A 13,666-nucleotide genomic window follows, 5' to 3' on the forward strand; every position below is an offset into this window, starting at 1 on the left:
ACTCGGGAGGCTGAGGCAAGAGAATCGCTTAAGCCCAGGAGTTGGAGGTTGCTGTGAGCTGTGTGATGCCATAGCACTCTACCAAGGGCCATAAAGTGAGACTCTGTCTCTACGAAAAGAAAAAAAAAAAAAGTAGGGCCCAAGAGGCCCTGCTCAATAGGCCTGACCAAGTGTTTCCCGCTTCCTCCCAGAAGCCCCGCTGGGTAGGGATCTGTACCCCTAAGAAGCTTTCCCTCAAGTTCTTCAGTCTTCTGTCCCCTCCAAGATGCTGTCGCCTTTCTAAGTTCAACCCTAAGACCCTTACAATCCCTGTTGGTCAGTCCTTCAGGACCCATGTCCAGTTTCCCAGACACGTTCCCTGGGCTCTCTTAGGCCTGGCTTCAGGAATGCTCAGCAACATGGGGTCACAGGCAGTGGGGGGCTTGGGTTCACGTAGCTGAGTGACTCCCTGCTGGCTCCCAAGGGCTGGAGTGTGTGGGAGAAGGCCACAGCAACAGAGACCACAGAACCTAGACGCAGGGGTGGGGAACCTGTGGCCCTGGGGCCACGTATGGTCTTCTGGATCCTTGAGTGTTGCCTTTTGACTGAATCTAAATTTTATAAAACAAATGGATTTGCTCTGTGAAGGTCACATGTGCCCTTGAGGTTGCAGGTTCCTCACCCTGCCCAGAGCCTTGCAGCAAGGAAAAGGGAGACCTCAGCGTGCGTTGTGTATGGATGCCCACCGTGCGTGCCTCGGTCGTGTCAGCACTGCTGCGTGTCCCTGTGCGTCTGAGTCCGCTCTGTGTGCTCACCCCGGCGGCGTCTGTGCTTGCGCGGGCACCCGGGGCCGGGGCGGGGTTTCCAGGGGGCGGGGCAAGCGAGGCCCGCGCGGCGGCGCGCCCCGCACTCCAAGAGTGAGAAAGCAGCGAGCCGCGGCCGAGCGATGCTCCCCTGGACGGCGCTCGGCCTGGCCCTGAGCCTGCGGCTGGCGCTGGCGCGGAGCGGCGTGGAGCGCGGTGAGTGCGGCGGGCAGCCGGACTGGGCGTCCCGCTCCTGGCACACCCCCCGCCTCCGCTGCCCGCGCGGAGCTGTCTCTGCCTTCGCGGCCTCGGGGCGGGTAGGAGAGGAGGCTGCGGGAGCTAGGACGCAGGCAGAGCACCCCACCCACCCGCAGCGGGCGCGCCCAGATGCTCCAGCCCTACCACAGAGGCTGCCGTCTACCCTTCCGTCGGCATCTCCGCGGAATCGCGGGGCCTAGACAGAAAGAGGCGGATGTCAGCCAAGTGGTGCCTCCCCTGCCTCAGTTTCCCCACCCTTGGAATTGCCCTTAGTAGAGGGATAGTAGGCAAGTTGGAGTCACCCCACCGCAAATGGAGAACCTCAAGGTCGGGTCCGGAATGGAGACACCCTGAGCTGGCCTGAGGCTCAGTAGTGGTGGGGCCCATCTGCTTCCCCCACTCCCGCAGGGTGCCGGGAGGAAGGGGGAGGCCCAGAAGGAGCTGGTCGGCCCTCAGGCTGCCGGGGGTGTATCCTGCTTTCTAGGTCCAGATGGAGCAGAGGATGGGGCCTTGCAGGGTGACATCATCTCTAAGTGGGATCAGACTCCAGCCTGGCCATCTGGGCTGGGGGGCTGTGTTCAATGCTCTGCCTTGCCTGTCCCTCCACTTCTGCTCCACCCCTCCCCTGCTGCTGTGTGCATGTCTACGGCCAGCTGCCTCAACGAGAGGCTGAGCTGCAGGTCTGAACTCCAGCCTCAAAGCTGGTTTTTTTTTATTTGTTTTTTGAGAGACAGAGTCTCACTTTATCGCCCTTGGTACAGTGCAGTGTCATCACACAGCTCACAGCAACCTCCAGTTCCTGGGCTTAGGTGATTCTCTTGCCTCAGCCTCCTGCCACTACTCCAGGCTATTTTTTTGTTGCGGTTCGGCCGGGGCAGGGTTTGAACACACCACCCTTGGTGTATGGGGCCGGTGCCCTACTCACTGAGCCACAGGCACTGTCCTCAAAGCTGCTGGTTTTCTTTTTGCGGTTTTTGGCCAGGGCTGGGCTTGAACCGACTACCCACGGCATATGGGGCCAGCGCCCTACTCCTTGAGCCACAGGCGCCACCCTCAAAGCTGGTTTTCTAAAAGCAAAGCCTGAGCCCAGCGCGGTCCTGTAATCTTAGCACTTCAGAAGGCTGAGGGGGAGTGGATCCCTTAAGCTCAGACACCAGCCTTAGCAAGAGCTAGACCCCATCTCTACAAAAAATAGCAAAGCGAGTTGGGTGTTGTGGAGGGTGCCTGTAATCCCAGCTACTTGGAAGGCTGAGGCAAGAGGATTGCTTGAGCCCAAGAGTTTGGGGTTGCTGTGAGTTATGATGCCATGGTACTCTACCCAGGGTGACAGAGTGAGAATCTGTCTCACATACATACATACATAAAGACAAAGCCTGAAGGAAGCAGTCCCAGAGCTTAGGCCACTCCTGGGGGTTCTGGGCCAGGACTTTTGGCTCCACCTGCATACCAAGCTGCTGAGGAAAGGGATGGTCTCAGGGCTTGGACTGGTCAGCTCTCCTTTACAAATGGGATACTAGCCCAGAGAGTGCCTTAGGTCACATGGCCAGTGTGCACAGCTAGAGCCCACTAAGAGGAGGGGCCTCTTGCTTGTCTCAGAATCCCCTTGCTCCCATGGACCCAGGACTTTCAGGTGAGGGCAAGCACCTGCTAAGGGAATAACAGCCCTTGGGGGCCTGTTCCCTGGTGTGGGGCTTTCTGGGGGCAGGGCTGTGCCCTGGGTGTGGGGCTGTCTAGGGGAGCCCTCCACCTGAGGCTGAATAGTCATCCTTTCCCCCAGGTCCCTCAGCATCAGCCCCCCAGGGGGACCTGCTGTTTCTTCTGGATAGCTCGGCTAGTGTGTCTCACTACGAGTTCTCCCGGGTTCGGGAGTTTGTGGGGCAGCTGGTGGCTCCAATGCCCTTGGGCCCTGGGGCCCTTCGTGCAAGCCTGGTGCATGTGAGCAGCCAGCCATACACCGAGTTCCCCTTTGGACACCACAGCTCAGGCAAGGCTGTCCAGGATTCGATACGCACTGCAGCCCAGCGAATGGGTGACACCAACACTGGCCTGGCGCTGGCATATGCCAAGGAGCAGCTGTTTGACGAAGCAGCAGGTGCCCAGCCAGGGGTGCCTAAGGTGCTTGTGTGGGTGACAGATGGTGGCTCCAGTGACCCCATAGGGCCCCCCATGCAGGAGCTTAAGGACATGGGTGTCACTGTCTTCATCGTCAGCACTGGTCGCGGCAACCTCCTGGAGTTGTTGGCTGCTGCCTCAGCCCCTGCCAAGAAGCACCTGCACTTTGTGGATGTGGATGACCTGCACATCATCCTCCAAGAGCTGAGGGGCTCCATTCTTGGTAGGTGGGAGGAGGCAGGCCCAGAGGGAAGCCTTAGTGGGCAATGGCAGGAGAGGCTGGGTGAGGACTCAGGAGAAATTCATGTGTCTGAAGTGGTGGCTTGGGGTGTGGGGACTGTAGTACCCCATGGGTGCAGTGGGAGGTTAGGGACACACAGCTTCTCTGTATGCCATCCAGGGACACTCTAGCCAGGCACCCTGCCTGGACTGTGGAGAGGCAGAAGAACAAGCTTCCTGTTGATGGAGACAGCCTAGGCCTAGAAGCCCGTGGAGCAGGGATCCTGGGGTGGCTGAGGAACTGAGGAGCCATAGCTAGTGGGATGAGCTAAGTGGAGAGGGTGAGCAGAGTCCAAGACAGGGGACTCTGCTGAGGAGTAGCTTGTGGTCTTGTGCATTTCTGGAGTATGTGGTCTTGTGCATTTCTCATCTGGCCCTCTAAACCTGGGGAGGGGACAGCCAGGAGATCAGGAACTGCCTCCCACAGAACATTAAGCACTGAGGGGTCTTGGCTGGTTTGCACTGCTGGCTCAGGTGCCGGCTATAGCCACTGAGAAAAGCCACTAGGGTTCTTACCAAGGTTCCTCCTGTGAGCTAATCATCCACTCTGAACCTGAAGGAGTTGAATAGTGGGCTAGAGAGGGTGGAGGGTCCCCCCAAACATCTGTCCCCTAGCAGCTCCTGAGTCAGCCAAGGGCAGCTGAATCTGGTGGGGACAGAAGAGAAAAGGCTGCCTTAAGCAGCTGGACAGGAAAAGCCCAAGGCTGTAGGGCAGAGGAGCCAGGCAGTGGGGGATGGGGCCCTGGTCTGTGGGGGATGGGCAGGAAAATGACCCAGGCACTAAGCCCTACAGAAGGAAGTGTCAGGATTAACCCAAGTGTCAGGTTTAACTCTGCCCAGACATTTATCAGCCTTCCCACTGGACAGTCACATGGCCATGAGGTACCTGGCGCTCCAGGCTCAGGGATCCTACCCTGGAGTCCTCCACACTACACTTTTCTGGGGACTCAAGCAGGCAGCACTTCCTGACCCCTAGGTACAGCTGTACCTCGAGTTGTTACACCTCCATTACCCCTCCCCCCTCCACCTGTAGTCTGCTGTCTCTTGACTGCACCCACGGAGACCCCACTGATCCCAGAGTCTATGCTGGCCACTCAGACTGGGGGGCCTGGTCCTCTGTTCTCAAACATCACTGTGGGCTTTGCCACCTTTGAGAGACCTTGTCCAGGGTGGAGGATGGCCACTATATCTGCCCCACAGGACCTGATTTGTGGCTGAGGGAGGGTGAGAAGCTCTTGATAAGGACTCAGTGGGGACGGAGGTGCGTCCTGTACCAATCTGTCCTCACATCCCCCATCGCCCCCGCGCCCACACTATTTTGCATATCATCACTGACCTCCCTGGACCAGGCAGGGCCCCACCCTCGGGTGGAGGAGGACCTGACTTGGGTACCCTGACCCCTGCATCTCCCCCTCCAGACGCGATGCAGACATGGCAGCTCCGCGCCTCTGAAGTCAAGTCTAACAGCTTCCGCCTCACCTGGCCACCCCTGCTGACTGCCGATTCTGACTACTACGTGCTGGAGCTGGTGGCCAGGACCAGGCTGGGGGCCAGGAGACGCCAGCAGCTGCTGGGGAATGCCACGGACTGGACTTGGGCGGGCCTCGAACCTGACACCGAGTACGACGTGGCGCTGGTGCCCGAGTCCAATGTGCGCCTCCTGAGTCCCCAGCACCTGCGAGTGCGCACGCGGCCGGCCAAGGCGCCCCCAGGCCTAGAGGAGGCCGGGCCGGTGCGCATCGTCATTTCTCATGCCCGGCCGCGCAGCCTGCGCGTGAGCTGGGCCCCAGCGCTGAGCGCTCCCGTAGCGCTGGGCTACCACGTGCAATTCGGGCCGCTGAGGGGTGACACGGTTCAGCGCGTGGAGGTGCCCGCAGGCCATAACAGCACCACGCTGCAGGGCCTGGCGCCGGGCACCGCCTACCTGGTGACCGTGACCGCCGCCTTCCGCTCGGGCCGCGAGAGTGCGCTGTCAGCCAAGACCTGCACGCCCGAAGGCCCGCGCCCCCGCGCGCCGCGCCCCCAGCAGCCGGCCACCCAGGCCCGGGGGCCGTGAGCCGTGGGCGCCCGCGCCGCCAAGGGGGGTCAGAGCTGAAGCCAAATTTTTGCTAAGGGGGAGTGGGGTGTTGGCCCTTCCTTTACCCCACGGGCAGTCCAAATGGCCGCCCAGTCCTCTCCTCTGGCAGTGGTGTGTGCAGTGGCCATCCGTCCTCCCTGCCCAGAGCCGAGGAGCAACTAGCAACAGTGTGGACCTTTGGGCAGAATTTAGGGGAGATGGACAGGGAGGCTGGAGGCAGGCCAAGAACAGCAGACCCAGGACTAGCCAATTAATGGCCAGACCTCCCACTGTGTGAAGGGCCCTGCTCTCTGGTGGCATGGGCTGGAGGGAGCTTGGTCCAGCTGGCCACTCAGGTCCTGGATATTGGTAGAAAGGGGCAGGGTTGGTCCCCAAAGGCTGCCGGAGGGAAAGGAAGGGCAGAGAAGGTGCCAGCTGTTCTTTACCAGGATGCCTGCTGTTGAAGACTGTGGCCCTGCCTTCCTGCTTAGGATCCCAGCTGAGAGGAGCAGGGACTAGACCCTGGAATTCAGGACCATGAGGACAGGAGAGCCCAACACTCCTCTGCCCCAGGGGGGCTGTGGGGAAACAGGGACATAGTTACCCAGGGTGGGCTCCCCAGTGGCTCTGCGGTATCCGACACTTGGCTACCACTCTGGGCCATCAGACAAGTTGCCAAGGGCAGGGTGCTTGGGTATCCCCCGGCCCCCATCTGCTACCAGAATTGCCTGCATCACTCAATGCTCACATCACTTCTCTTCCCTACTAACATCCCAGACTTTAAAATTCAGTAAATCAGATGTAAACTGAGGCTGCAGTCTTGTTAGAATGCTTAGCCCCTTGTCACCAGCTGTGGACAGCGCAACTTGTAAAAGATCACATGTGTAGAACCCATGGTGTATCTGGGGAGGGCAGGGGTACAGTAGCCCTCTGAGCATTCAGACACTGACCACCAGGCCTCTGTGGTCCCTCTGTACCTTTGAAAAGCACCCTCTGTGGGCCAAGACCCTGAGCTCTGGACTGGATAGTTTCCCGGGATGCAGTGGACAGAGGTCCCACCCTCCCTGCAGGGCAGTCTCCACCACAGCCTTGGGTCGAGAGCTTGCCCTCTGCCCAGCCCATGAGGATACCCTCTGTGACAAGGCCCTTTGCTAAAGGGAAACAGCTCCTGAACCTGAGGAGCTGTGGGGTGGATGGGGTGGCTACTAGGACTGACTTGGTGTTCTCAGCCTGCTTGCTCGGGCCTTCATGAAAGCCAAGAACCTGACTTGAAGCATCATACAACTCCTGCTGGACTCCCAAGACTGCACTGTTCACTGGCTGGGTATGTCTTTCACAAGGGTTAGAGTTTGCCATTGTGTGTGTGCACACAAGACACAGGGCACCTGCCTTGCTTGTGTAAGCAGGAATGTGGGAGGTGCTGCAGGGGGGCATTGGGTTCCTCCTCTGAACTCCTCTGAGTGTCGGGCCCAGGGGAACCTGAATGAAGTCCAGCTGTGTGCCACATGCTCACACCTGCACCACTGGTCAGCAGATGTTGCTCTTGAAATGCAGAATCCTCTCTGTGCAGCCCAGGTCCCTCTCCATTCTCCAGGGTGACTGCAGGTTTGAGCCTATTGGCACCCCTAAGGGAAGGTCCCCTTCCTTGCGGAGCCCAGGCCCAGCTCACAGAGCAGCAGATGAGTGCCAGGGCTGTCTCCTATCTGTCATGGTGGCTTCCATGGATGGCTGAGTCAAACTCCCATGAGAAACTCTTATGAGCTTCTCCTCCAAAATGCGCCTACAGTCCTGAAAGGGCAGAGAAGGTTCCCCTGCCCTCCCCAGTCCTGTCAGGCAGAGGCTCCTCTTTGGATGCTGAGGCCTAGCACTGGCCATTCTCTGCTGGTGGGAGGAGCCCCTACTCTCATCTCCATGCCAAGGGATGTCTCTTCCAGAAGCCTCATCTGGGAAGTGCTCTGCCCTTCATTGTCCCAAGTGTTTTTAAAAATTCTTTTGCCTAATAGCCAGGCGTTGTGGCGGGTGCCTGTAGTCCCAGCTACTTGGGAGGCTGAGGCAAGAGAATCGCTTAAGCCCAGGAGTTGGAGGTTGCTGTGAGCTGTGTGATGCCATGGCACTCTACCGAGGGCCATAAAGTGAGACTCTGTCTCTACAAAAAAAACAAAAATTCTTTTGCCTGCCCCCCAACCCCCCCAAAAAAATTCTTTTGCCTGTAATCCCAGCACTTTGGGAGGCCGAGGTGGGTGGATCACCTGAGCTCACTAGTTTGAGACCAGCCTGAGCTAGAGTGAGACCCCATCTCATTAAAAAAAAAATAGTGGGGCATTGTGGCGGGCACCTGTAGTCCCACCTACTTGGGAGGCTTGAGGCAAGAGAATCACTTAAGCCCAAGAGGTAGAGGTTGCTGTGAGCTATGACATCATGCACTCTACAGAGGGTGATAAAGTGAGACTGTGTCAAAAAAAAAAAAAAATCTGGGTGGCGCCTGTGGCTCACTCGGTAAGGCGCCGGTCCCATATGCTGAGGGTGGCGGGTTCAAACCCGGCCCCGGCCAAACTGCAACCAAAAAATAGCCGGGCATTGTGGCGTGTGTTGTAGTCCCAGCTGCTCAGGCGGCTGAGGCAAGAGAATCGCTTAAGCCCAAGAGTTGGAGGTTGCTGTGAGCTGTGTGAGGCTACGGCCCTCTACCGAGGGCCATAAAGTGAGACTCTGTCTCTACAAAAAAAAAAAAAAAATCTTTGAATCTGGAACATGTCTCAGAGCAGCACTGGTCCTGAGAAGTTTTGCCTGGGTCTCCCTATGAGCTGGCTGTCCCCTGTCCCTGATCCTCTGCCACAATCCTGCCCTGGTCTGGTCCACTCTGGGTCCAGGAGTTACACACACACATACACACGAAGGGCCAGGCCTCTGCGAGGCCAGGGTGAGTTTTTCAACACATACCTGAAAATCAGAAAGGGCAGTGTCATGGCTGCTTCTGGTTAAGGCAAAAAAAGCAACCAAGGCTCGGTGCCTGTGCTCAGTGGATAGGGTGCCAGCCACATGCACCAGGGCTGGTAGGTTCGAGCCCGGCCTGGGCCTGCTAAACAATGACAACTGCAACAACAACAACAACAAAATAGCCAGGCGTTGTGGGCACCTGTAATTTCAGCTTCTTGGGTGGCTGAGACAAGAGAATCACTTAAGCCCAAGAGTTTGAGATTGCTGTGAGCTGTGACGTCATGGCACTGTCCTGAGGGTGACATAGTGAGACTCTGTCTCAAAAAAAAAAAAAAAAAAAGGCAACAAAGTAGTGACTTATATCATATGTGTCCAGGAAGGAGCCAGGGAGGGTGGCAGGATAACTGCTAGTCCTGCCCTAGTGTTGAGGAGAACCTGAAGTTGTTCCCAAGGCCACATATCAGATTGGCTCATGAGAGACTATTCCACTGTGCAGCCTGGTGCTCGCCCACTGGCAAGCAGGCTTTAGAGGGCTGAAATTTGTGCCCACATTCCTTGGACCAAGTAACTGCTCCCCAGTGCTCCAAGCCCTTGGGACAGAGCAGTCAATGGGAGGCAGATGGCTGCAGAGGGTCTGGGGTGCAGGTCTCAAGGATGTGGGGTGTCCAAGAGTGGGCCCTAATGGCTGGGCACCCAGGCTCATGCCTGTAATCCCAGCACTCTGGGAGGCCAAGGCAGGTGGATTGCCTGAGTTCACAAGTGTGAGACCAGTCTGAGCCAGAGCAAGAACTCGACTCTAAAAATAGCCGGGCATTGTGGTGATGCCTGTAGTCCCAGTTACTTGGGAGGCTGAGGCAAGAGAATTGGGTTATTGGCATCATAACTCACAGCAATCTCCGAGGGCGATAAAGTGAGAGTCTGCCTCAAAAAAAAAAGAGTGGGGCCCCGGAGTTGGAGACCACTAGTGCGGCTCTAGTTACCTCCCTTGAGTGGGAGTTATTTCCATAGTGACAGTAATAAATGATGTGAAATCCTGGAAGCACATCCCCACGAAACAGCTTCCCCCTGTGATAGTTCCCACTGGTGAGAGGGGATGATTGAGTGAAACAGAAGCTAGAGCGCAATAGTTGTGTCACTTTTTTCTCTGGGATGAAGAGTATTCCTCCAACATTCAATTGCATAAAAAGCTGGTAGAAGTCGTATCTCCCCCTGGAGGTGAGTGTGGGAAGGCAGACTGTCAGGGAGACCCCTGGAAGCTCCAGTGGACAAATGAGGGGTGGACTCAGCCATAGGAAACCAGCTCTAGAGCTGCCCTTCTTGGGAGGGCTAGGCAGACAGGTGGGAGGGTGACATCTGTTCTCTCATATGCTGTCACTGGGAAGCCCAACCCCTGCCACCTTGCCCACATTTCAGAAGTGCAGGTGAACTCCTTAACAAATTATACCCTCTGTGCCATATGCTTCAAGCTCTTGAAGAAAGATGCCCCTTCTCCTTGCCGGCTATAGTGACAAGCAGAGGGAGAGTGGTAAGTGGCTGTCAGCCTGCCTTAGCCTGTAGTGGGAGGGAAGCAGAGTCACAGGATGGAAGGCCATATTCTGCTGCGTGCACATGTGTGGAGCACACAGTTGTGCTGCTGTCCAGCAGGGGCAAGAGCCACGTGGCCTGGGGACTTTATTTTCTCTTCTGCCCCTATTGTCTCTACTGCTCCAAGGCCAGTTTTTCTATTTCTAGTAGAGATGGGGGTCTCACTTTTGCTCAGGCTGGTCTCAAAACTCATGAGCTCAGCAGTCTATCCACCTTGGTGGTCCCTTACTCTTGAAGGCCAGGTACTCCTAAGGGAGCAAGGCTGCAGAGTATGGCTTGGGACCTGTGGTTCAAGCGGCTAAGGCGCCAGCCACATACACCTGAGCTGGCGGGTTTGAATCCAGCCCGGGGCCCGCCAAACAACAATGATGGCTGCAACCAAAAAAATAGTTGGGCATTGTGGCAGGTGCCTATAGTCCCAGGTACTTGGGAGGCAGAGGCAGGAGAATCACTTGAGCCCAGGAATTGGAGGTTGTTGTGAGCTGTGATGCCATGGCACTCTACCCAGGGCAACAGCTTGAGGCTTTGTCTCAAAAAAAAAAAAAAACAGAAAGAAAGAAAGAAAAAGACTGCAGAGTGATGTGGGGGTAGCAGGAACCTCATTTTAGAGGTCAGGCTTCTGCACAGGCAAGGTCAGTGTGGGGAAGCCCTGGGGCTGGGGCAACACTGGAAGGCTATAGCTGACAGGTTTCTGGAAGACTCAGAAACCACACTCACTGCCTGAATTCTGGGAGCAGAGTATTCCACCCACTGGCTGGCTTGGAATCCTGGGGGCCAGCTGAGTCCCCCATCTCAGCTCAAGGTCAGGCAGGAGGCCAGGATGTCCACCTGAATCTGTGACCTCTGCAGTCTCTCCTTCAGGGCATCAGTGCTGGAGGACTCTCTTGGAGGAAACCTGCCTGCTGCTCAGGAGATCCCAGCAATGTAACAGCACAGTGCAGAGAACCTCATGCTTGTTGATTAAATATAGAAAGCACCATTGGGATTCCCTTTTATTGGCTCATTGACTGTGGGAAGGGTATCTGTCTTCCTTAATAGCTTCAAGTCTAAAGTTTAAGTAGCAAATGTGAGTGGATGGAATCTTTGCAAGCTCATCAGAGAGTGGGCAGTGTGGAGGGAGGGGTTTCTCTCTCCTCTCACTCTCAATGTCTCTTTAAAGCAATCACCAAAATCTTAAGCCAGCATACTTCCTGTTTTTAAAATTAAGCCTAGTTGCCTTTTTGTCCGACATCTTAGCCAGGTTGCTGTAGTGGCAGCTCCTCTCCTAGCTTCGCAATGCCACCCAAGGACGACAAGAAGAAAGATGCCGGAAAGTCAGCCAAGAAAGACAAAGACCCAGTGAACAAATCTGGAGGAAAGGCCAAAAAGAAGAAGTGGTCCAAAGGCAAAGTTCGGGACAAGCTCAACAACCTAGTCTTGTTTGACAAAGCTACATATGACAAACTCTGTAAGGAAGTTCCCAACTATAAGCTTATCACTCCAACTGTGGTCTCTTGAGAGACTGAAGATTCAAGGTTCCCTGGCCAGGGCAGCCCTTCAGGAGCTCCTTAGTAAAGGACTTATCAAACTGGTTTCAAAGCACAGAGCTCAAGTAATTTACACCAGAAATACCAAGGGTGGCAATGCCCCAGCTGCTGGTGAAGATGCATGAACAGGGTCCAACCAACCATATATTTTTTTTTTTTTTTGTAGAGACAGAGTCTCATTTTATGGCCCTCGGTAGAGTGCTGTGGCCTCACACAGCTCACAGCAACCTCCAACTCCTGGGCTTAAGCGATTCTCCTGCCTCAGCCTCCCGAGTAGCTGGGACTACAGGCGCCTGCCACAACGCCCGGCTATTTTTTGGTTTGCAGTTTGGCCAGGGCTGGGCTTGAACCCACCACCCTCGGTATATGGGGCCGGCGCCTTACCGACTGAGCCACAGGCGCCGCCCCCAACCATATATTTGATAAAATAAAACTTTATTGAACAAAAAAAAAAAAAATTAAGCCTAGTTAAATGAAACTTGCTATTAAAATGCAGAAGTTTATAAAAGACACGAACTTGCCAAATGTTTGCCTGGGGACACGAGTATGCAGCTGCTATGGAAGGAGCCTGCCTCGATCTCTTATTTTCTATTCTTTATCCATCTAAGCCCTGTTGGGTGCTGGGGGAGGGATGCTTTGCAGCCAGTCCACAAAAAACTTGATTGTAGGGGGCGGTGCCTGTGGCTCAGTGAGCAGGGCGCGGGCCCCATATGCCGAGGGTGGCGGGTTCAAACCCGGCCCCGGCCAAACTGCAACCAAAAAAAAATAGCTGGGCGTTGTGGCGGGTGCCTGTAGTCCCAGCTGCTCGGGAGGCTGAGGCAAGAGAATTGCTTAAGCCCAGGAGTTGGAGGTTGCTGTGAGCTGTGTGAGGCCACGGCACTCTACCGAGGGCCATAAAGTGAGACTCTGTCTCTACAAAAAAAAAACAAAAAACTTGATTTTAGCCACAAGGGGCATCTGGCCATTGCTGGCAGGCATTTGGTTTTTCTTTTATCTAGGGAGAAAAAAAAATCATGGAATTACCTAAGAGTTTCAAACTTTTACCTATTTTTATTGATACTTAAAATTGTTTTCTTTTTTTTTTTTTTTTTAGAGAAGAGTCTCATTTATCACCCTTGGTAGAGTTCTATAGTTCATCACAGCTCACAGCAACCTCCAACACCTGGGCTTAGGCGATTCTCTTGCCTCAGCCTCCCGAGTATCTGGGAGTATAGGTGCCTGCCACAACGCCTGGCTATATTTTGTTGCAGTTGCCACTGCTGTTCTAGCTGGCCGGGGCTGGGTTCGAACCCACCACCCTCGGTATGTGGGGCTGGTGCCCTACCCACTGAGCCACAGGCGCTGCCCAAAATTGTTTTCAACCTAGTGGGAAAAGCCACTCCATATAAATCTGTGAACTCAACCAGTTCACAGCTGCTTAGGATAGATCCAAGGGGCAAATGCAAGACTGGAACCAAGAGCTGACCTCGCCCAGTCTGGACGCTGTGGGTTCCGGACTGTTACCTGCTCCAGGCCTTTCAACCTGGCCCTGCGCCCCTGCCCTCTTGCTCTGTGCGGTCTCTCCTGGCCCTGCCCGTGACCCAGGCTAGTGGGCACCAAGGTGGAGCTCTCATCGGTCAGCGACCAGAGGCCTGCAGAGGGCCGGCCCCTTGGCCCTAACGGGCTCATCTGTTGGGCCCCGTGCGTGCTGCCCCGCTTTTCCGAGCCTCTGGGTTGGGGCTTTCGGCCACCAGTCTATGGGTCAATGGGTCACGCAGCCACGGAATGCGGTGGTTTGCGGCGACACTAAAGGGGTAGTTTGCGAGCGCCGGTCTTCCAGCCCGTCTCCAAAGAACACGATTGCAGATACCTGGCCTGCTACCCTTCCTACCGTCGCACCGGGCGCCCGGCTCAGAGACCCAGTGAGCCTCCAGGGAGGCTCCTGGGGTCTCCGAGCCCTCATGTTCGCCCCAGACTCTCCGCGGCGGCGCCCAGGCGAGTTCTCTCTGCACCCACTTCCCGCCGCGAGCCGGCGCTCAGCGGGCGTCACGACACCCGGGGACAGACGCCCTGGGGAGCGGAACTGACGCACTCAGGGCGCGCGTATACGCACGCGGCAAGTTTGGCCCTGCTGATCTCCCGTAACAGTCGTCTCA

The 13,666-nt window shown here is 56.1% G+C and overlaps 1 protein-coding gene across 1 annotated transcript; it reads left to right on the top strand.

Moving 5' to 3' along the window:
- The first annotated feature begins 840 nt into the window (after nucleotides 1–840).
- VWA1 (von Willebrand factor A domain containing 1) lies at nucleotides 841–6,298 on the top strand. Its single transcript, XM_053575024.1, has 3 exons — nucleotides 841–998; nucleotides 2,818–3,375; nucleotides 4,850–6,298. Exons 1-3 carry the CDS (start codon nucleotides 926–928, stop codon nucleotides 5,485–5,487), a joined length of 1,269 nt encoding a protein of 422 aa, XP_053430999.1. The 5' UTR covers nucleotides 841–925; the 3' UTR covers nucleotides 5,488–6,298.
- Nucleotides 6,299–13,666: the final 7,368 nt, after the last annotated feature.

This window comes from Nycticebus coucang, chromosome 22 (genome assembly GCF_027406575.1).
Source record: "Nycticebus coucang isolate mNycCou1 chromosome 22, mNycCou1.pri, whole genome shotgun sequence".
Taxonomy (NCBI): domain Eukaryota; kingdom Metazoa; phylum Chordata; class Mammalia; order Primates; family Lorisidae; genus Nycticebus; species Nycticebus coucang.

Coding starts and splice junctions, on each gene's coding strand:
- VWA1 (XM_053575024.1), top strand. CDS start 926: ATGCTCCCCTGGACGGCGCTCGGCCTGGCCCTGAGCCTGCGGCTGGCG. Junction 999..2,817: donor GCGGAGCGGCGTGGAGCGCG/GTGAGTGCGGCG, acceptor CCTTTCCCCCAG/GTCCCTCAGCATCAGCCCCC. Junction 3,376..4,849: donor GCTGAGGGGCTCCATTCTTG/GTAGGTGGGAGG, acceptor CTCCCCCTCCAG/ACGCGATGCAGACATGGCAG.